Source organism: Sebastes fasciatus, chromosome 19 (genome assembly GCF_043250625.1).
Source record: "Sebastes fasciatus isolate fSebFas1 chromosome 19, fSebFas1.pri, whole genome shotgun sequence".
In the NCBI taxonomy this organism is placed as follows: domain Eukaryota; kingdom Metazoa; phylum Chordata; class Actinopteri; order Perciformes; family Sebastidae; genus Sebastes; species Sebastes fasciatus.
Genome location: NC_133813.1, coordinates 19,901,882 through 19,923,089, shown reverse-complemented (window position 1 = coordinate 19,923,089; position 21,208 = coordinate 19,901,882). Strand labels below are relative to the sequence as shown.

Below are 21,208 nucleotides of genomic sequence, written 5' to 3'. Positions count from 1 at the left end.
CGTCATTGTCATCAATCTAAATGACGTGTGTGTGTGTGAGAGGGAGGGAGGGAGAGGGGTTGAACGCATAGGTTGATGAGTGAACCAGTGACTAGGTTTATAGAGAGAACAAAAAGAGGAAACCGAAGCCTGCTCTGCATCACAAGGACCGACACAATAGGAGCATCTTTTACAACTTCAGCATTTGGCTCGCAACGTAACTCTCCTAACAATAAAAAAAACAACAAGGAAACTAACAGGATTTGAAACACTGATCAGATCTGAGGTGGAGCTCAGCTTGACCCTCCTCTCTGCAGCGGCAAAACCAGCCGACTTGTTCTCAAAGTGAAAATGCTCTGGAGATTGACTCTTGCCGTGGCTGTGGTGTGCGTCGGTGGCATATGCAAGTGTGTGAAGGCTGACGTGATGAGCAGACTGATCCTGCCGAGGGACTACGGGGTGAAACTGTGCGGGAGAGAGTTCATCAGGGCGGTCATTTTCACCTGCGGCGGCTCCCGCTGGAAACGGTCCACAGAGGGGGACATAGGTGAGTTAACCTTTACTGCTGTTTCATTAAGTGCTTAATTTGTGCACCATAAGTGGAGTATGTCTAAAAATAGCAGTACAGAAATTAGTATACAGACATCAAAACAGTTAGACTCTACTTGTTAAACGTCTTTAATTATACAGTATTCTGGTGTAGCCAAGGTATACTGTAAGAAACTGATTTCTCATTAAGGCTAAGGATGATTAAAGGGAGGAAGAAAAGGTTCACAGGCGAGGAACTGTTGATTTCTAGCGAGCGCATGTTACTGTAGATGGTGGGTTATTACACATCAAAATGTTAGGCTGCCACAGAGCTATAATCAGGCAACAGTTGCCCCCACATTTCAGTTGGACAGCTGATTGACGGAGCCTCGTATTTCAGCACCATGGTCAGCTCATTCTTCATTGTTAGCATTTTTGTGAGTAATAACCATCCTTCCTGTGTTGTTAGTCACACATTCTGATCTGTGAATTTGTTTTTTTACTATGACCAAAGGTGCATTTGACAAATAAAATACTTTTTAGTCAACTCCTGCTATTATTGATCAATCCTCCAGATCCCTTCCAGTGGAGTTCCCTCAGTGACGTTACAGTGGAGGAAAACCATCACACCTGGCAACCTGTCGCAGAGCTCACAGCAGATAACCCTTCTCCACTCCGTATCGGCTCCTCCTCTTACTCCCTGGCAGACCTCCTGGCTCTTTACGGGGTCAGAGGAGACCGGCAGCAGCAGCAGCAGCCGCTGCCGCTGAGTAACTCGGCTCTTCAGCCGTCCGCAGTTTTAGGCGAGCGAGACGGGAACCGAGCTGCAGCTGATTGGCCCATACCGAGCAAGAAGAAGAGGAACTTTTCTCTGGGCGTGGCGGGGAAGTGCTGTAACCAGGGCTGTACCAAGAATGATATCGGACGCTTGTGCTGAGGCAGGGAGGAGAGGTGGGGGGGAGGAGAGGTGGGTGATGGAGGATGAAGATGTAGGAGGATAAATACGGAGGAGAGCAAGTTCACATCTGCTCTTTAATAGGCCTGATATTTTAATAGATAATCTAATATTTTCTTTATTCTCCTAACTTGTTTGATATTTTGTTTAAAAAAAGAAAATGTATGTATGTTCTGTATGTACTGTATGACACCCTTTCAGCATCATTGAAAATAAATTTGAAATACTGTGTTAATATGAAATGTTGAGCCGCATCATATGTTGTCTTTGACACTTGTTTATGTTTGGAGCGATAAACAGCGTCCGTATTCTCGCCCGCAGACCATCGGACTAAACTAACGTTCATACTAGCGCGGGCCAATATCACACATTAATGTCATTTAGGCTGCTGTGAACTTATTGCTGGCCTCTGTTCACAACATTACGTCTGTCTGATCATTTTTCTGTTAACACCCTGAGGACACTACTGCAAAAGAGCAGATTTCTTTTTTTCTTTTAACCCCTTTGTGACGCAGATAAAACAAACCAATAAATACATTTAGCCCCTTGCACTAAAACCCCACACTGGTCTAAATGTAGAAATCATGAACAGAACTTTATCTTGACTAGAAAAAAGCTCTGTACTGTGGGTACAATATGATGAAGCTTTATGTGAAAAGAAAGCCACATTTACATTAAAAAAAGTACAATTTTCACGCCCGTAGTACTACAACATGTTTTGTTTAATAAAAGTATACACACACCTTGAATATACTCCATATCCATCTTTCACTATTTACATCTATCTACACATAAATGTATTAAAGGCAGCTGCATGTTGCCATCAGATGACAGAATCAGGCTTAATGTCATTCACACTGCAACAAACTCAAAATGAAATAAATGGAAAAACCACCAGGATAAGAACAATTATACATATTTCATAAAATAATCTTATTTGGTCTTACACACCAATGTACATATACAGTATATCACAATAATGGTTATATGAGTAAAAAGAAATCTGGATTGGGGGGGTAGGGAACCTGTTTGGCAGTAATATTTTCTTAGCAACTCTGAAGAAACTGACAAACAACAGACTTGACGTGAACAAAATCTCCAGACCGGTGTGATACTGCCCAGAGGTTAGAGCGTGGGAGCTTACAGACACACTGTATGTTTGTAAGTGAGAAAACGTTGCTCTTTACAGTGACTCATTCTTAGCGATGTGAGAGGGGATCCATCCTTTGACATTTTGTGCGTGCATGTGTGTATGGCATCCTTTTAATGGCATTAAGACCAATATAAAAAAAAATTAAAAATCACATCCACAGATCTTTTAGAAAGATGCCAAATAAAAGTTTGTGAATTAATCATTTTGACGGGTCCAAAATGAATGTTTTGTTTATCTCTGTGGAAGATATCAGACGTTCGTTTCCCACTTCTAACAAGACTTGTGAGCCAACGACGTTGGTATCACGTGGTATCTCTGGGTCGTCAGTGATCAAGTTGCCAATTAGTGTGGGAAAAAATGGATAAAAGGCGGAATCTGACACTGGTGTCTCCATCAGGCTGAAGAATACGTGAATATTCACCGTGGCAACAAGTGAAAAAACTGACATTAGCACATATTAGCTGCCATATCTCAGTTGAAAAACAATAACCCATACAAGTACAATTCAGCATATTTAAACAAAACCAACAACTACCAACAGCCATAGTCCTTTTAACCTTAACTAATGTGTTGTCAACAAAGATGCGCATCAGAGGGGATTTAGAAGTGGATGGCCGACTGAAAAATAAGTGAAATAAGGGTTTATTTCAACCAAACCAGAGTTGGCGATTGTTGGAAAGACTTAACAAGGCGGTTTTGGTGAGTTTTATTTTGTTTCTGTCGAGTTTGAATGAAGTTTGTTTTATAATGCTCCGCCAACCGAAAAGCAGTCTGAGTCTCACTCCACTCGACCATAAAAGACGCAGGTTGTACAATGAACTGGCAACCACTTGTTGTGAAGTGAATGCAATGGAACAGGGTAGGGAGAGTGCAACATCTAGTGGTTGATGTTGTCAATAGCACCTTTAAAGCGATGGTAGGCAGAATGTTTTTGGCATCATTGGGCAAAAATTCCATAAAAACTTTTCAGCATATTGTAATTCAAGTGTTCTGAGAGAAAACTAGACTTCTGCTCCTCCTCATGGCTCTGTTTTCACGCTTTAGAAAATCTAGCCCGTGACGGGAGACTTTGGCCAATCACAGGTCATTTCAGAGAGTGTTCCTATTGGCTGTTCATTCAATGGAGGAAGCTGTCAATCACTCACAAACTCCGATCAAACGGTCAAACTAGGCAGCGCTGATCAAATATGAATCAATATTCTGTAACTGTAATCCCTATTTCTAAGTTTTTAAGTTTAAAAAAAATCCCAAAGAAAACACTGATACATTTGCGGCTAACATTGTAATGCACACCATAACACATAAATGTATTCAACATAATACACACGCTCTTCAACAACTCTAAATGGGTTGAAAAATAATGACATGAACAAAGGTCAAAGAAAATAAAACCATCACGTGCAACAACAAGCTACTGCAGAAAATAAAAGCATCTCCCTTCATTACTTTTTTTCTCCACCAAAATAAACTTTTCACATTAGGTATCTGCAATACAGGCAGATAGTATAGCCTCATAACACTAAAAACATCATATATATGTATTTATATATATACACCCATTAATAATTACAAAGGCAACATCATCATTTCCAGTTTCAAAAACAAGAATGATACTGTATGAGTCCATGATGTGACACTACTAGATACCCTCAAGTAGTTCTCAAAGGGATTACCAAGCAGTTATTGCTGTGTCTCTAATGTAGTTGACAAATAAGAGTTGATTTGTGTTCATTCTGACCCCTGATGTGTAGTCATAGCAAGCTCAGAAAACACACAGAATCATCCTCGATGTGCAATGAATATCTGTAAAACACAAGTAACGGCAGAAATGTGACTCCAAACCACCCGTAGAGACGTTCATAACGGGTCCCCTTGTGGTGCTTCACATTTATGGTCTGTCCTTTATCAGTCTTAAAACTATCAAGCAGGAGGATCCCTGCTCAGTTCCAGTCCTTAAAAGTCCGGCCACAAGAGCAGCGAGGTTCAGGTGTGAGGTTCAGTGAGGTTCAGGTGTGAGGTTCAGTGAGGTTCAGGTGTGCGGTAAGATGGCTGTTGAGAATCCCACAGCTTCTTTGGTTCAACAAGTTGCTGCTCATTTTACAATAATAACATAACAGTACAAAATCAAATAAATGATCATTAACAAATGAAATGCTGCTTGCTGGAGATTTATACATTTTGGTACTAATACTAATTTTAAGGCTTAAACATTCGACACAAGTTACTTAAAGTAAAGAAAATCTCGTATCCCCAGTCCGGGACTCGTCAATTCAACTTGTAAAACACAACATGTACAAATAACACAAAGGAAATAATTTATCCCATAATTAATGAAATGTTCTTAAAGGCATCTGAAATATATTTTGTTCGGTGTCTGAGTCACATGTAGTGTACTAAGTAATCAGATCATTTGTGTACGTCATAGAAAGAAGGCAAACTGCTAAGAAAGCGGACATAGAGTGCTACAGGAATGAGTCCTAAAACACAGAAATGAGTTAGCATTTCCAGTTCCCTTGTCTGGAAGTCAAAGGGTTTCTTGAATGGCTTTTTTAGTTAGATGCCTGAAAGTGTGGTTAACACAAGCTTAAGAGATTTTAATGTCTTCAGAAATCAAAAAAGTGGTATCATTTGTGAAGAAAACCTTGCTGAACAAAACTTGTTTCTTTGCCACAGAGCTCATTTTCTGCAATAATTCAAAACTCAATGGAAAAATCCCCTTGGCTTTCTGTCTAGGTAACCAGGGCGATGCTAACTTCATGGTTGGCCTACAAAAAATACGTCATCCCTGGAGCACTCTATTACCATTCATCATCCTTATTTTGAGTAAATGTTAAACAGGCTGACAGACATGCAGAGCACCAAGAGAAAAACAAGTCCACGGCTGACTAGTGACTGCATCACTGCAGTAAACTCAGCAAATACTGTACATTCATTGTTCTGTTGAGATCTGTGAGGACTGACTTCTGGGAGTCGACACCTAAAGGTCAAAGGTTCAGGGGTCAGTGCGGCTCATCCGTCCTTGCTGTCTCGTACATTCTCCACACTGTGGATTAATGTCTTGAAAGTGGGGCGCGCTTTCGGATCACTGCTCCAGCACTCTGTCATAATCTTGTGAATCTGAAGGAAGCAGCAGAGCACGAACATTAACACAGGGAGAAAAAAATAAAAGAGCTACAATTATTTTATTCTACTTAAATAAGTTAAATAATAAGCTAGTTTTACAGCCATGGAACATTTTGAAATATATTTTTGCTATGGAAGAGGTCTCTATTCATTTTTGATTGGATATGCTATTTAATGATATGACGTTTTCTACTTGGGGCAAAGAATAATATTGTCTTTATTCCCCAAGTGTTTGCTCTTAGTAAGTCCTTAACTTCTCTATCCATTTCTGCAACACAGAAAACTAGTGAGGTTATCACTTGAAGAGATAAGACTCACAAACAATCTATAGCAGCGTGGAAGTGCTTTATGTCCAACTCCACTTTTGCTAGTTAAACGGCACATAATCTGGGCCCATGGGCGCACAGATGTGCGCAAATACATTTGCTACTTATAAAACGTGGGGCTGGACGTGAGAATGACAACTGCGTCGGTCTGAAACCACCAATGACAGTTGCACTGCTCTGTGTGCCGCTTTGCGCCGGGTGTAAGATAGGGCCCTAAACCTGGTGGACTCAAGTGAACCTGAGTTTGTATACTTTATTAAATGAGACCCTGGTTTGTTTGACTTTACAAACAAGTGGTGAGTTTGCATTGGCCTTGAACCAAGAGACATTTTTATTAAAGCAAAAAACTGAGAGAAAAAAAAAAGTTTTGCAATTTTGTATATTTTGTAAAGAGTTACTGACCTCCTTTGGGCAAGTATCTGGAGCAGGTAACCTATATCCCTGTTTCAGCAGGTCTATCAGATGGTAGACGATCATCTGGCCCTGCTTTTCATTTCCCATCTTGTCCATAAACACCTGTAAAAGAAAAAAAAGTGTAGTTCTTTAGTGAAAACTGCCTAGTAAAACATTAAAAATGCCCCCAAAAAAGATGAGAAGTGTTTCCTGTTTCTGAGTACATCGCTGAGTGCTCAATCAACTGATTGCTCAATCAACTGATTGCTTTAACACTACAGACTAATTATACCGGCCATTGTTATCTAGCTCAGTTAATTTGACAAAGCAATTAAGGGTGGAATAAGAAAAGGTTTACGTGAGAGAGAAGTCATATTGTCAGAACAAAAAAACCAAAAGTTAAAAGAAAGAAAGAAGAAGTGCAGTACCGCCGGTGGGCTGCTGTTCTTGTCACTGTAGGTGAAGAGTTCGTAGAGGACGACACCGAAACTCCAAACGTCTGATCCCACAGAGAACTTGCTCTCTGTCAGCGACTCCGGAGCATACCTGGAAAATACCATATATACAGTACATAACAAACATATACATAATGATGCACACGTCTTTAAACAGTCAACACTAATCCTACATTACAAGCAGACAGACATGAAGGCATGACAGAAACAGCACAAAAACACTTTTTTCTCCCGGCGTGATCACATGATGTTATCTGTGTTTAAAGATCAGTCACAAAGGGTTACACTTCTTAACCACAACTGTCGAAAAGCTAATCAAAAACAGAGAATCCATAAATGTCAACCCACAAAAAATATGAAAATACTTCTAACAAACATGTGCAGTGTGTCTTCCTCACCAAAAGATGGGGCTTTCCCCCGGCTCTCTGACAGTGTAGTACTCTTTGTCCTGCGGCAGCACCTTGGTCAGGCCAAAATCACCGATCTTCACCCTCATCTCGCTCTCCACCAGAATGTTCCGAGTGGCCAGGTCTCTGTGGATGTATCGCTTAGTGGCGAGGTAGTCCATGCCCTGAAGAATGAACGCAATCACACAGAGAAAGAGAACTGGTTTATATTAGGGGCTGTGTATCGGCAAGAATCTGGTAGGGTTACACAAAGTCTTTAAAGTCCACACCACCCACTGCACTACATTACCTTGCAAATCTGTGATGCATAGTGCATCAGTTTGTTGAAATCAAAGCGCTCCTTGTGTTTGATGAGATAATCTCTCAAGCTGCCGTAGGGGAGATACTCCATGATCAGCCGCAGGTTCCTTCGTCCTGCAGAAATAAAGAAGTTAAGTGTGACACAGCGGCGGAGTGGAGGCCTTCTGAGGAAATCAAGATTGATTTGTCTCATGGGCATGGTCACTGACGCCGCAGGCAGCACATGTTGGAACTGTAAAGTCATTTATTATGTGTAACAAAATCTGCCGGGGTGGTGATATCAAATCAAGGAACAAGTTGTAGGCCGCTCCTAGATCTCACTTAAGAAATGAGATTTATCAGGAAAATAATTTGCTTTATCTAAATAATGTATGCCAACAAAGAAAAGAAATACTAAATATATATTTTTATTGTGATCTACTGTTGATTGGGAATCAAATCTGTGTAAAAGGAGATATTTATTCATACAGCAAATCTCTTCTTATCTCTTTAATAAGCTTAGAACCACTGATGTAGAAACACCAGCTTATATCGCTTTGATTTATATAAACAATATGTGACCTATATTCATAACAAATCAGTTATATATATTCAAAACTGAGCTAAGACAGGCAACAAGAAAGAGAATCACACCCCTTTATTGTGATTTTTGACCATTTCTAAACAATATGATATTATTATAATAATGAAATATTGCACATATAGATATCAGACCATGTGCTCCTACCTGCGCTGTAGCAGACTCCTTTGTATTTGACGATGTTTTCATGCTGGAGGGATTTGAGGATCTCGATTTCTCGCTCAAAGTCCCTGACGTGCTCGGCCGTGCTGTGCTGTAGCTTCTTCACGGCCACCACCTCCCCCGTGCTGTCCTGCAGGGGGTCGTACCTGCACATCTCCACGCTGCCAAAGTTTCCCTGCAGCGTGGGGTCAGAAGGAGAGCACATTTAAGAAATCTAGAAACAACAGCTGTGATTCCATCTTGGTTTTGAGTAGGACTGCCACTAACGGATATTTTCATTGTCGATTAATTAATTAGTTTGTTTGGTTTATAAAATGTCAGAAAATGATGAAAAATGTTGATCAGTGTTTCCCAAAGCCCAAGATGATGTCAGAAAATGTGTTTTGTCCACAACAAAAAGATATTCAGTTTACTGTCATAGAGATATAACACAGAATTCACACCAGCCAGCGGTGACGTGCAGCTCACCGCAATAATAAAAATGTTCTGTACCCTGGAGGCATATTCATGTGTTTCAGGCTTTAAGAAATTCTTTGTAACAAAGATGTCACAGGATCATAAAGGATCTGTTTACTGGTTTATTGGTTGTCTCTGGCTGCATTTCGCCACAAAAAGTTGAACTTTTCCCAACTTTAGACCTCATTAAAGAATCAAACAGCCACAGCTGGTTGAGCTCGGAAGTGGTCGCCGCAGCTTTTCATAGACATTGCATGGCAGCTCGCCACAGGCCGCACTTCACCGCTGCTCTGGTGTGAATTTGACGTAAAGAAACTGGAAATATGCCCATTTAAGAATCCGAGAATTTTGACTTTAAAAAAAACAAAACATACTCGTTGCAGCTCTAGTTTGAGCGCACATTAAATTATGTAGCAAAGTACAAGATGGTGCGTTGTCATTAACTAGGATGGAATCAGTGAGATACCTAATCACCAGAAGAAGAATTAGTTATGACAGAAAACAAGACACATCATCTTCAGAAAATTGTTGTTCTTGCGAATCAAATAGTGCTGAGCAAGTTCACGCTGTCCGGGAAGTGTCATGAGAATTTTTGAGATAATAGCGGAAACTGCTGATTAGTCGTGTGGGTTGAATGTTTGCTACTGTATATCATCATTTATCTGACAGACGCATTTCAAACACCCACATAAAGACCAGCAGAAAGAAAAAGAAAAACCACCTCAAGAGAGTGTGAATCTTTGAGGAAGTTTTAACAGATATGCATCCAGCTCTCCAGTGAAAATCGTTTTAATGCTTTAACAAATATTTGTATTAAAGCGGCTGTATGTAAGTTTTTACACATATAAACATGGTAATCGCTTTTTATTGCATAAATGTGTTCATGTGTACAGGTTGTAGCCGAACCTAAAAAATGAGACCTTCCGCGACTTTCTGGGTTTCCTCTATCAGCCTGTAGACTGCTTTTAATGTGAAGAAAGTGTGACATCATGCCTTTTATCTTCAGCTCCGCTTACAGGGCTAACAGTGTGCAACCATAGCTAACGTTCGGTTAGGATCAACATCGGCCGGGCCTTCGATTTATGGAGGGACCTTTTGTTTTGGTAAGCTAACCTTACTGCTAAGCATGTGAAATATATCGTGATATTGTGGTTTTAGCTGGCTAATATTGCTAACTTTAATCAACATGATGCCTGTCAATCACGTTCAGTCTCATGTGTGTTGCCTCACTGTCAAACAATCACACTTAAAGATATTATCTAAATACTCTGGAGGAGATAAAGGAGAATCAAACAAAATGATAGTGTGTGTGTGTGTGCATGTTTCTCACTTTGCCCAGCTGCTTGAGAAAGATGAGGTGCCTCTCCTCAAACTGGGCGGGCTCCTGGCTCTCGGAGGCCCACGGGAAGCCGACGCCTCTTGTCCTGTTGGGCACCATGTCGCTCTCCACCAGCAGCTCATAGTCTACAACACAACAAAAAGCGCAAAGTCGTTTTCTTAAAATATCTTGAGAAAACCCTAGATGACGAGTGCGTGTGTGCGTGTGTGCGTGTGTGCGTGTGTGTGTGTGTGTGTGTGTGTAGGGCGTAGTGAATCCACATTGATTTTTTTCTCCCCACCTGGTGTGAAGAGGCTGTTGAGATCTCTGATAATCGCTCTGAAGGAGGGTCGGTGTGACGGCTCATAGTCCATACAGCTGTTTATCAGATTGGCCAGCTCTGTCCATTTAGGAGCCGGCAGCTGGTGCCTGTCCTCGTAGAACAAGTTCTTCTGCAGAGCAAAAGAGCAAAAGTCAGAGCCTGCATGTTTTCAAACTGATTTGGGAAACGATCCAAGATACAAAGATGGCAGACATTCTTAAAATAGTCAATAGAATATGTTTTAAATAATCTTGTGTGCTTCTCACGTTTTGAACAAATTGCATTAGTTAAAGGAATAGTTCGTCATTTTAGGAAAAATGCTTATTTGCTTTCATGCCAATGAGTTAAATGAGATGAGTGGCTCTCATGTCTGTATGGTAAATGTGAAGCTACAGTCAACAGCCGGTTAGCTTAGCTTAGCATAATGACTGGAAACAGGTGGAAACAGCTAGCCTGACCCTGTCCAAAAGTAAAAAAAACACTTACCAGCACCTCTAAAGCTCACTAATGAACACCATAGTGTAAAAATGACACTGGAACTATTTTTTGCCGGGAGCAGTGTCTTCCTGGCCTCTCAGTGTTGCCAGGCAACTTAATCAACATTTCCCAAAATGTGGAACTATTCCTTTAATTTAATATTCAATATTCTTAATGCATCCTCTGTTTTTGTGACCTTAGAGCAGTCCAGGCTGCTGAGTGGTTTGTCTCCGCCACTGCAGATCTCCCAAAGCGTGGTCCCAAAGCCCCACTTGTCTGTGGCTAAACTCAGGTTTTGAGGGTTTTCAATGCACTCGGGGGGCACCCATGGGATACGCTCCACCAGCACTGACGGACGAACACGAGGAGAGATATAGAAGCACAGAGAGAAGGAAATACATGAATGGAATAAAAAGGTAGAGGAGGAAAAAAATAAATCACACCAAAGCAAAACTATGTTAGGTGACATTATTCTCACATGACTTGAGCCTCCACACAGGTGTGAGCTACAAGCCTCCTCACATCAGGACGGTACATGACTGATCTCACCTTCTTTGGGCAGCACGGTGATGCTGATACCCGGGTCACTGAGTTTGATGAAGGGCAGGCTGCCCGTCATCCGATCCTCCTCTCTGATCAAGAGAACATTCTTGGCACAAACATTTCCATGGATGAGGCTCTTATCCTCCTGCGTGCAGACATGACAGCGACAACAATAATGATATTAGGTACTTCAAGGCTTCAACGCTCCACTAGTTTTATTTACACATTGCTTGAAGGTATTTCTCTTTCTTATGTCGGTAGTCTTACCAGGTAGTGCATAGCCCAGGATAGCTGCTTGGCCACTTCTAGCTTCCAGGTGATGTTAACACAGCTTTTATTCTTCTTCAGGTAGGTGTCCAGTGAGCCAAATTTACCATACTCCTGCACCATCATGTCTGACAGGGAGATCATTTTATTAGTCACTACTATCCATTTAGAAATCTTCCAAACAAAATTCTTTCTATCAAAACTCCCATACATCCAGTTTGTGCACTACGGTAGCTGATTTCCTGTGGTTTCCTCAAAGACAGCAGTTATAGAGGGAACACTTTCCGCACCCATGAATTTCTTCATCCCTATTTTGCTATCTGGTAGAGTACAGTTTTTATTGTCTAGTTTTGGTCATAAAATCTGAACTGAAAAGTTTTAATTTCTTTGGAGCTGTTATGGTACATGTCCACAGGCTCCGTGCTTTCCACGCTCCCCATTCATTGTCTATGTAAGCAGCCGCGCAATGCATTCTGGTAGCGTGGCGGCGCGATTTCAGAAACGGAGCGTCACGACGCCCGCTCCTCATTTGAATAAAGTTGAGGTCTAGTCTACTTTATGCAAATCTCGGGCGTCCGACGCGACTCGCCGCCTCTCGAAACTCCCGAGAATCTTTTAAAATAAATGTTGTTGATCCAAAATAAAGACAGATTCAGCAACTGCATGGCTTATTTCTCACCTCAAATGTTTTCAGAAACACATTTCAGTGAACTACTTTCGTGAAATAAGAGAAGAAAGTTTCCAAACGAGCCTCCATACTGGTTCCGGTTTGAAGCTGGGAGCAGCAGCAGCCAACGGAGGGAGTTTTTCTTCCAATCAGGTGGGGAGAGCCTGTGTCTAGCGACACGCCCACCAAGCGTCCAATGTTGGGAAGCGTTGCGTCCCCTCGCGATAAAAAACACCCCTGTGGACTCGTACCATCAGGCTATTAGTGCACCATATGCCTGATTTATATAAAGAATGGAACAACCTAACCACGGCCCCGATCACACTGAGATGTATCGCTAGGAATGTGTCGCCGGGCAAAACCATTGTTTTCCTATGGTATGACGCGACTGCCGTGCGCTCCTCTCTGGCGCTGTGCGTTGAGTTTTTCTGACGTTTTTTTTAGACGCGAACAAAAGTTAAAATATTCTCAACTTTTCAGCACCAGGCATGGAGTCGCACTGCTCCACAGTGTCACACTTGGCCCAGGAAGCCAATCAAGTCAAGCAAGAGGCGGACTTTACCATATATCATCATCATGTCGTGATGGTTTCATGAAGGCTACTTTCTTTGAGCGAGAGACAGAGAGAGAGAGAGAGAGACCACATTTTTCTGTTAATCACATTTGATTGCCCGGTTACGCAGATGGTTACGCAGCCCGCTCCACAGGCGGTTTTGCCCTACGCCATTTGCCAAGGGGCGTTTTTGAAGCGGCCGCGCCTGTGGCAACGCGTCTCTGTGTGATCAGCCCCTAAGGCTGACCCGAATGCTTCGAAGCTTCGACAGTTGCCATGGTAATCCACGTGCAAATCAGTATTCCAAGTGCAGCAGTTTTTTTTTTGGTTTTTTTGTCATTATATATATGCATTAACCCAAAAATCCCAAATGGCCCATGAAATAATTAATAATAATCCCACATTATTGATTATGCATCAACTTTAATTATTATTAGTTATTCTCAGACGGAGAGCGCTGTTTGTTGTGCGTAGAGCGTGCATGTGGAGATGCGGCGCTGTCCCGGGTGCTGAAACGGAGCAGTGGAGATTGACGGACAGACCGGCTCAATAAAGACAGGTATTTAATTTAATATGTTGGCATAGGCTACAGTCTATTTGTTCATTCATTTGTTTATAGGCCTGTGAGCAAATTCGGTTTTATGGGTAATTGCTGTAATTGAATTGCTTGTGTCAGTTTTGCATCTTTTTTTTTCAAGTCCTTTATTACAATCTTTGTATTTCTTTCCAGCCTTCTCTTATCCTGCACTCAGAAATGTGAATGGTGAAGGTTTCCAGACACACTGCCCTGATGTGTGCGGGCAGTTCCAGGTGGAGTAAAGATCAAGACCGCAGTGGCCCATTAGTAACTTGTTGATCCCGAGGGCTTAATCCTGTCCGAGTGGAAGGGTCAGAGCACAGCAGAGAGCAGGTCAGCAGGTCAGAAACCTTATTTCCTCTCTGTTTGATTGTCTCAGTTGCCTAAAGTGACAACATTTGACCTCGTCTAATGTAAACACACCTGTTTTTAGTGTTGAAAACTCTCTTTTGCATTCAGGAGGACAACAGCCTCCTTGCTTTCTTTGTATTCTACCGTAACACACATTCTGTTTTGTCTTGCTCTCAATATCCCTCTCATCTAAGATCTTAAAGCGTCCTTTTTATATGAGGATAACCACAATGATTCCTTCCTCTGTGACCATCTCTGTCCTGTGGTTGTGTGTGTGTGTGTGTGTGTGTGTGTGTGTGTGTGTGTGTGTGTGTGTTGTAGACTTACTCTCATTGCCACAAACACACACGCCGTAGTTGAGCAGTAAGTGCTTGTGGGAGAGCTGGCTCATCATACTGGCTGCTTCAAAGAAGGACTGTGAAGGAGAAAATGAGATAAGAGATCCTATTAACTGGTGTCCTCAGAGTTTATTTAATCAGGCTCACTCAATCAACAAGACAAACCTCTGAATAGTTGCGGTGAGCCTTGTCCAGGGTCTTGATAACGACGTCTATCTGGTGCACCTCTCCGTAGTCTCCCAGCTCCTTCCTCACACCGCAGGAGATCTTGGTGAACGTTCCTTGGCCCAGACTCTCGTTCTAAAACACAGTTTTATTATGTTGAAAAACCTAGTTTGGAAAGGGGGTGGAGTGCATTTTAACCACCTTCTCTGAGTCAAAGAAACAATTCCTTGGCCAATACTCCCTCATACAGTTACTGGATCCCTCTGTGGTGGCTCTTTAAAGATGAATTCACAAAGAACGAGCTTGTCCTTTTTAGAGTTTTATAACAATAAACAGGGTTCACATTTGGAGGTGCGGATCTCCCAGCTGGCTGTCTTTTGTCTGTAGATTCATGACCTCATGTCCAGAGTGTTTCTTTCTGCCTTGCATGACGGGAATTAATAGTTGAAGGCTGAAATCCTCGACTTTGCTTCTGACAACATTGGCTGGCCTAATATAAGACAGTATAACATAATAATAAGTGAATATGATTATAAAAAGGACCAATATGTAATATAGTTACTGGCCAGAGGCTAACAAGGTCGTTTCCAAAAAGGTAACCCTCATATTGCGAAAACGTGCGCTGCTATCAGTCACACCGGAGTAGCGGACGGGCCAAGGCTCCAATGTTTTGAATTTGGACTGCTTGTACTCATTTGAAACGCCAGCTGTCAGTCCTACATATTGTTCCTTTAAACACTCTCCAAGTAGTATTACTAAGGAGCATAAATAATCGCAATAATGGCGACCTATTTGATATATGATGCTCCAAATGACATATCAAAGACATTATGAGAGCTACAAGAAGTTTCCTCACTTGCAGCCCAGAAACTAGTTTGAATAAAGTCCACTCCTGTCATCCTCCAGTGTGTACCATTTAGGGGGATCTATTGGCAGAAATGGAATATGATAATAATAAGTATGTATTCTTTAGTGTATAATCACCTGCAACTAAGAATCGTTGTGGTTTCGTTACCTTAGAATGAGCCGTTTATATCTACATCCTCTTCACGGAGCTGCCTGCCATGTTTCTAACGGACAAACCTAACACTGGCTCCAGAGAGGGCCAATCGCATGTTCGCGTCGGCCACCGTAATCCTCCTATACGCTTGGCAATGGAAATTTCAGTTGGTCACTGCTAGATGCCGTCAGATTTAACACACTGCACCTTTAAGATTCAACTAAATAGATTTAAGGTCAGCATCTGCCAAAGCTCTTAAATAAATGCACAAAAAAGCTGAACACATGTTCAAAATAGGAAGATAAAACAAAAACAACACCTGTTGAATCTGATGGGGGGACGTGCGAGAAGATAATATTGCAATACAGAAAACCCCCTGAGCTCTCTGATTAGTGGAAACGGCTTCTGTGGTTTTCCTGTGACAGACCTGCTGTACAAAACTTCAAGTGCTCAACTAAGAGAAAATACGGTGACACGGAAATGGAGCAGTCAACGAGGTGAAAGCCCCGCTGACACACACATGTCCACAGGGACCGCCACTGACAGTAGGTGGATCAATGGAGGAAGTGTTTTGTTAACTGTAGCGACCTCATTGACCCCACAGGAGTTTACAAATTCTACAAAAGGCCTGGATCAGTATATTTTGGCTTTACATTCAGTGTTATTTTACATTTATTAAAACATCGGCGACCCTCTTTGGTACAGATTACCTCTGTAAATCTATAACGTATCTGCTCATGGCAAGAAACAATACACAAGCGCCTTTTCGTTACTGTTGTAAGCTTCTACAATGCATATAATCTTACACTAATACAACATATTAAGAATGAAGAAATGGCCTAATTCTGAATGTTTGCACGTCTTTTTCAGAGAGGAAGCGAGGAGGGTTATCTTACGATGACGAGGTCCTCCTTTCGGATCTTGTGGAAGACCATCTGGCTGATGTTGTGTTTGTGGAGCGAGGGAGACAGTGGGACATCTGCCCCTTGGTTATTTCTGCACACCACCAGGTTGGATTTATCTACAGAAAGGTAAAGATGAAGGGATTAGTAAAAAACTCACATCACATTTTGACACCACATCTGATTATCACTACAGGAGGGTTATTTCTTTTCAATGTGTGATACCGTTAAATGGCAAGTATGAATAGAAATGCAACAGCTACCAATTGTAAAATCAGTGTATGGGTCAAACAAACACAAGGTTTTCATCCAGGAGACCGCTGTTCGTGTCCCGTGCGTCACGTTGCAATCAGCTGTTCATTTGTATCCCTTGTTCACAACGTTCAGTGTCATTTCTACTGTGCAAACAAAGTCGTTTTAAGCCCAACCATGTAAACCTAACTACAGTGGTTTTGTTGCCTAATCCTAAAGTGACGCCAAGGGGTAACTATAGTGGTTTTGATGCCGAAAATAAAGTTACAAAGCGGCGGTATGTGACGAGTTGGGATGAGAATGTGTTGGATATAAACAGAAGCTTGAAAATGGGTAATTAGCCGCAGCAGGGATTGGAGTAAGTAAATATTAACGTAATAACAAGATAACAGTGTCAAAGACCGCTGTGAGGAATTGTGTTGGGCTCTAAACACAAAGGGTAATTGGTTGCCTTGATAAGAGATGTTGAACTCGGAGCATTCTTGCGACTTTAAATCACTTCCTTCTATTGTCTAATCATTCGTTTCAAAATGTAATAGATTAAACTCAACTGTTAGTCATTCCTAAAAGTGATTTATGACCCAGCATCAATTAAGACCAATCTTTGGGTCTGCAGCTAAAATAACATCTGCATTTTTATACAATGTGCACAAAACTCACTCAAAGTTTTACAATTGATCCTGGTTAAAATAGGAGATCATCCATCTATGATGGAAAGGATGCTGTTGTTGTATTTTTGCAGCCTCATGGACAAAGAAACAATGACCTTCTTTTACCTGTGTTAATATGTGTGCGGATATACATGCTTTATTCTTCTTCGTGTATGTCTGTGTGTGTGAATACTTACCTTTGAGGCTGGGTGAGCAGCACCTGGTCAGCTGGAACATGTATCCATCAGTGCGGAGCGCCTCCTTTTGGTAGCAGTGCAGGAGTTCACTGAGCGAGCCGAAGCTCCTCTTAGCACCGCTCAGAATGTACTCTCCCGACTCCGTCTTCACGATCTGACAGTGCTTATAGTCCACCATACTTACATCCTGAAAATAACAATATTAATTATTACAGTTAAGTTGTGCTGAATATGCCAATATTATTCTAAGAGACTACAAAGTACATTCTGCGATTGAGTCTGTCAGAACACACAAGAGCTTTAAAAAAAGGATAGGTTCACATCTTTTTAAGTCTTTCTTCAAACAGTCGGGTATCAATACAGTATAAACACTGAAACATTTTTCTTTCTTTCTGTAATCACTCCTCTTATTCATACTGGCCATGAAAATATCCATTCCTAAAGTGATGATGGATAACATCAACAGTAGAGCTGCAACGATTAATCGATTAGTTGTCAACTATTAAATTAATCGCCAACTGTTTTGATAATCGATTAATCATCATTTTCTAAGAAAAAAGTCTAAATTCTCTGATTTCAGCTCCTTAAATGTGAATATTTGTTCTGGTTTCTTTACTCCTCTATGACAGTAAACTGAATATGTTTGAGTTGTGGACAAAACAAGACATTTGACGACATCATTTTGGGCTTTGGGAAAAACTAATCGACATTTTTCACCATTTTCTGAGGTTTTATAGACCAAACAACTAATTGATTAATCGAGAAAATAATCGAAAGATTAATCGACAATGAAAATAATTAGTTAGTTGCAGCATTAATCCACAGTCCTCTTTCTGTGAAAATATACATTACAACATTTATCAGAAGTTAATATGAGCTTTCAGCAGTGTTAATCAGTTAAAAGAGTAAAGAGTAAAGAGTCACAGTCCCACTTTTTGTTTTCATGGACAGTGCTGCAGCGGAGGGACAGCAACAAAAAGACGACACCCACTTGATTTGACTATCACGGACAGCTGAAGCCTGATTATTTATCTACCAGATAAACTTTGGAATACATCTACACACAGAACAAGGACTGCTGATTTTTTTCTCCTATCACTCCCATTGGAAGCGCACTAGGAAGGGATCTTTTAAAGGCCAGTATGAACAAGAGGAATGATTACAGAAAGAAAAAACATGATTCAATGCTCATTTTGGCACCTTGCTATACTGAAACCTTAAAAAAAAATTCATTTCAATGTATTCAAAACTTCCCTCAGTCCCACAACATTTGCAATATTGGCACGATTATAAACTAAACTTAATATAATATGTTTATGACAAACATGTTGCACCTGATGTATAGAACAGAAGATATACAGTACACCTTAGTCACAGTATGGTATTAGATATCAGCTGGATTGTTCATTTTATGTGATAATAAAACCTTATTGCTCCCTCCAGTGGTTGAAATTATGGTCTATATTTCAGAGGTGCTGGTGAGCACACCTTTATGACTACTGAGTTTTAGCAAAACTGTGAACAAACACTTTCAGAAACAAGTTTGAAGCAAGTTTGTGATGTTTATCAATCAACAAAGACTGTGTTGAATGAGCCTGTTTTATTTGTAGAGTCACATGTGAGAGAAACACAGTACATCACATTGAAGAAGACCCAATATTAAGAGCTTACCCCCACCACAAAGGACACAAAGAATTTGTCGTAGTCCCTGGGGCTGCAGCGAAGGATGAACAGGCCTTGGTGGTTACCGGAGCGACGCAGCTTACCAATCGTGAACTCCATCCTGTGATCAAAGATGCAGAGGATGTGTGTGTAAATGGCTCTGTGGTTGTGGGCGCACGAGTGACGCGCTATATACTATAGGTGCATTGGGTGCGATACTCACGACACGGGACCGTGGCAGTAGCTCTGAATGCACTCCAGAAGTCTCGGTGGAGCCACCTCTTTGCACAGATAATGATGGGCGTCTGCAACCAGCCTGTAATAGCCGTCGACTAACGATACGAATGACAGAGCCTCCGGGAGCGAATTAAACTCCAGTTCCTTTGTGGTCAGACAGAGAGCATAGAGAGGGGATGTAGAAGAAGAGAAAAATAAATCATTAAGTGCCTATTTTTAACTTAATCAATGTAAACAATAAGCCTTCAATCCATGTTTTTATGCAATTTAGTGTAACAAATTATTACACTTTATAAATCAACTATAAAGCAAGGAATCTCTGTCTGTCTGTCTTTCCATATGTCCTTCGCATATCTCGAGGACCGTTCATCCGATCGACTTCACACTTGGCGGGTGTATTGCTCAGGATCCAAGTGTCGAATGTGGTTCAATTTGGCCAGATGGTGGCGCTATATCAATGAACTTTACATTTTGGCCTGTGACTTTTTAACCATAATTCTCAGAAATATTTCGTACTGGGTCCAGGCAAATCTATCCATATAAGGATCTTTGACTCTGACAACAAGTATGTGCTCATTTAAACACATTGCAGGGACAATTTGGTTTACAGACAGTAGTGAAAATAAGATAAGCAAAGTAAACAAATGATTCAGCTTGAAGAAGAGCTCAGCGTGTACTCTACCAGGATCTGGCTGTCCTGTCTGGTGAGGCTGACGATGCGACTCTCCACTGAGCCTTCCTTATTGGACTGTTTGATGCTGATGTCGATCACCGCCGGGAAGTCACAGTATGTCAGTAACTCCTGGAGACACAGAAAGAGCACAAGATACTGGTTTATTTGTATTCGTATTAGATGAAGAACCGTGCACATGCATGCTCTCTTGTTGTTATTGGCAATTTTAACCAACTCCTAGAGCTCCATCTATTGGCACAAAAACAGCCATGGCAGCATGAACCCATCCCCTAGTCCTCACCTCCTCTGCTCCCTCCTCCTCTTTCCCTTTTGACCACTGGATGCCCGTGTTGCCCGTGACAACGATGGCGAGCTCGCGCCCAGAGGGGTCGGTGACTTGGAAGCGCTCGGAGTAGAGGGAGGGTAGCAGCATCTCCAGGCTCATGAGGTACTTGAGCTTGAGGTTACACACCGTGGCCTTGCATTCGCTGAACTGCTGGATGAACTTCTTGAAGCGATAGCGAATCCTCTTCCGAGTCAAGATGTTGTATTTCTGGATGCGGCTTTGCATGCATCTCGGCAGGAAGGATTTGTAGCTATCAGAGCGGGGAGGGGGATCGGGATGGGTGGGTTATGTGAGTTATCAAAAAGAGGAGGAGGAGGAGGAGGGAATGATGAACAAATAACAGGAAATGCAGAGAGAGAAGGGAGGGGCGAGTGAAAGAGGAAGGTTAAAAGAGCAAACGCTAAGTACGCTTTGTGGCAATTCAGTAAGTCTACATGCTGCATCCACCTCAGGAGAATCAAATAATATTAATGATGAATTATACAGTATATGAAAGAGAAATTATAGAAGAATTAATAATACAAGTGTGGACACAATGCATGCAAAGTAAGATCAGATATTGTAGACACCTTTTCAACTGAAACATCTCATACAAAGAGAGAATTCATTCAGCTGCATGAACACACATAATGAAACTATCTTGATGCTCGCTGTGTCCTATCACACTGCTCTGAAATCGTTATTCATGAGCTGTACCACAGGCACACAAGCATAACAGCGAGCATTTCACATTATTTAGGGAAGAGAGTGTGCAGCATGTACATGAGACCAAAATCGTCTGGAGTTTTGGAACTGCTGCTTTATAGTTAAAGTGGGATATTTGGGGTGTTTTGAAGTGGGGTTATAAGAGGTACTTACTTATCCATAGTCAGTGTATTACCTACAGTAGATGAC

General features: G+C 41.5%; 2 protein-coding genes across 4 annotated transcripts in view; one reads left to right on the top strand and one right to left on the bottom strand.

Moving 5' to 3' along the window:
* The first annotated feature begins 197 nt into the window (after positions 1–197).
* Positions 198–1,584, top strand: rln1 (relaxin 1). The gene is made up of 2 exons (XM_074618351.1): positions 198–526; positions 1,083–1,584. The coding sequence occupies exons 1-2, from the start codon at positions 331–333 to the stop codon at positions 1,442–1,444; spliced, it is 558 nt and encodes a 185-aa protein (XP_074474452.1). The 5' UTR covers positions 198–330; the 3' UTR covers positions 1,445–1,584.
* A 582-nt stretch (positions 1,585–2,166) lies between these two features.
* The window catches only part of jak2a (Janus kinase 2a), a 39,526-nt gene continuing 20,484 nt past the window's right edge, over positions 2,167–21,208 (bottom strand). For 2 of the 3 annotated variants that reach the window (XM_074618347.1, XM_074618348.1), the window contains exons 6-24: positions 20,270–20,564; positions 19,978–20,097; positions 19,282–19,439; positions 19,068–19,179; positions 17,397–17,583; positions 16,292–16,416; positions 14,396–14,530; positions 14,220–14,307; positions 11,745–11,872; positions 11,484–11,622; positions 11,131–11,282; positions 10,437–10,587; positions 10,148–10,281; positions 8,347–8,536; positions 7,609–7,733; positions 7,311–7,483; positions 6,886–7,003; positions 6,467–6,580; positions 2,167–5,732 (exon numbers count right to left, since the gene is read on the bottom strand). In XM_074618347.1, the coding sequence (XP_074474448.1) occupies positions 5,625–5,732; positions 6,467–6,580; positions 6,886–7,003; positions 7,311–7,483; positions 7,609–7,733; positions 8,347–8,536; positions 10,148–10,281; positions 10,437–10,587; positions 11,131–11,282; positions 11,484–11,622; positions 11,745–11,872; positions 14,220–14,307; positions 14,396–14,530; positions 16,292–16,416; positions 17,397–17,583; positions 19,068–19,179; positions 19,282–19,439; positions 19,978–20,097; positions 20,270–20,564 (2,752 nt within the window). In that variant the 3' untranslated portion in view covers positions 2,167–5,624. Of the gene's footprint in view, positions 5,733–6,466; positions 6,581–6,885; positions 7,004–7,306; positions 7,484–7,608; positions 7,734–8,346; positions 8,537–10,147; positions 10,282–10,436; positions 10,588–11,130; positions 11,283–11,483; positions 11,623–11,744; positions 11,873–14,219; positions 14,308–14,395; positions 14,531–16,291; positions 16,417–17,396; positions 17,584–19,067; positions 19,180–19,281; positions 19,440–19,977; positions 20,098–20,269; positions 20,565–21,208 lie in introns of those variants that run through there. The other variant, XM_074618349.1, reaches the window with a different exon arrangement.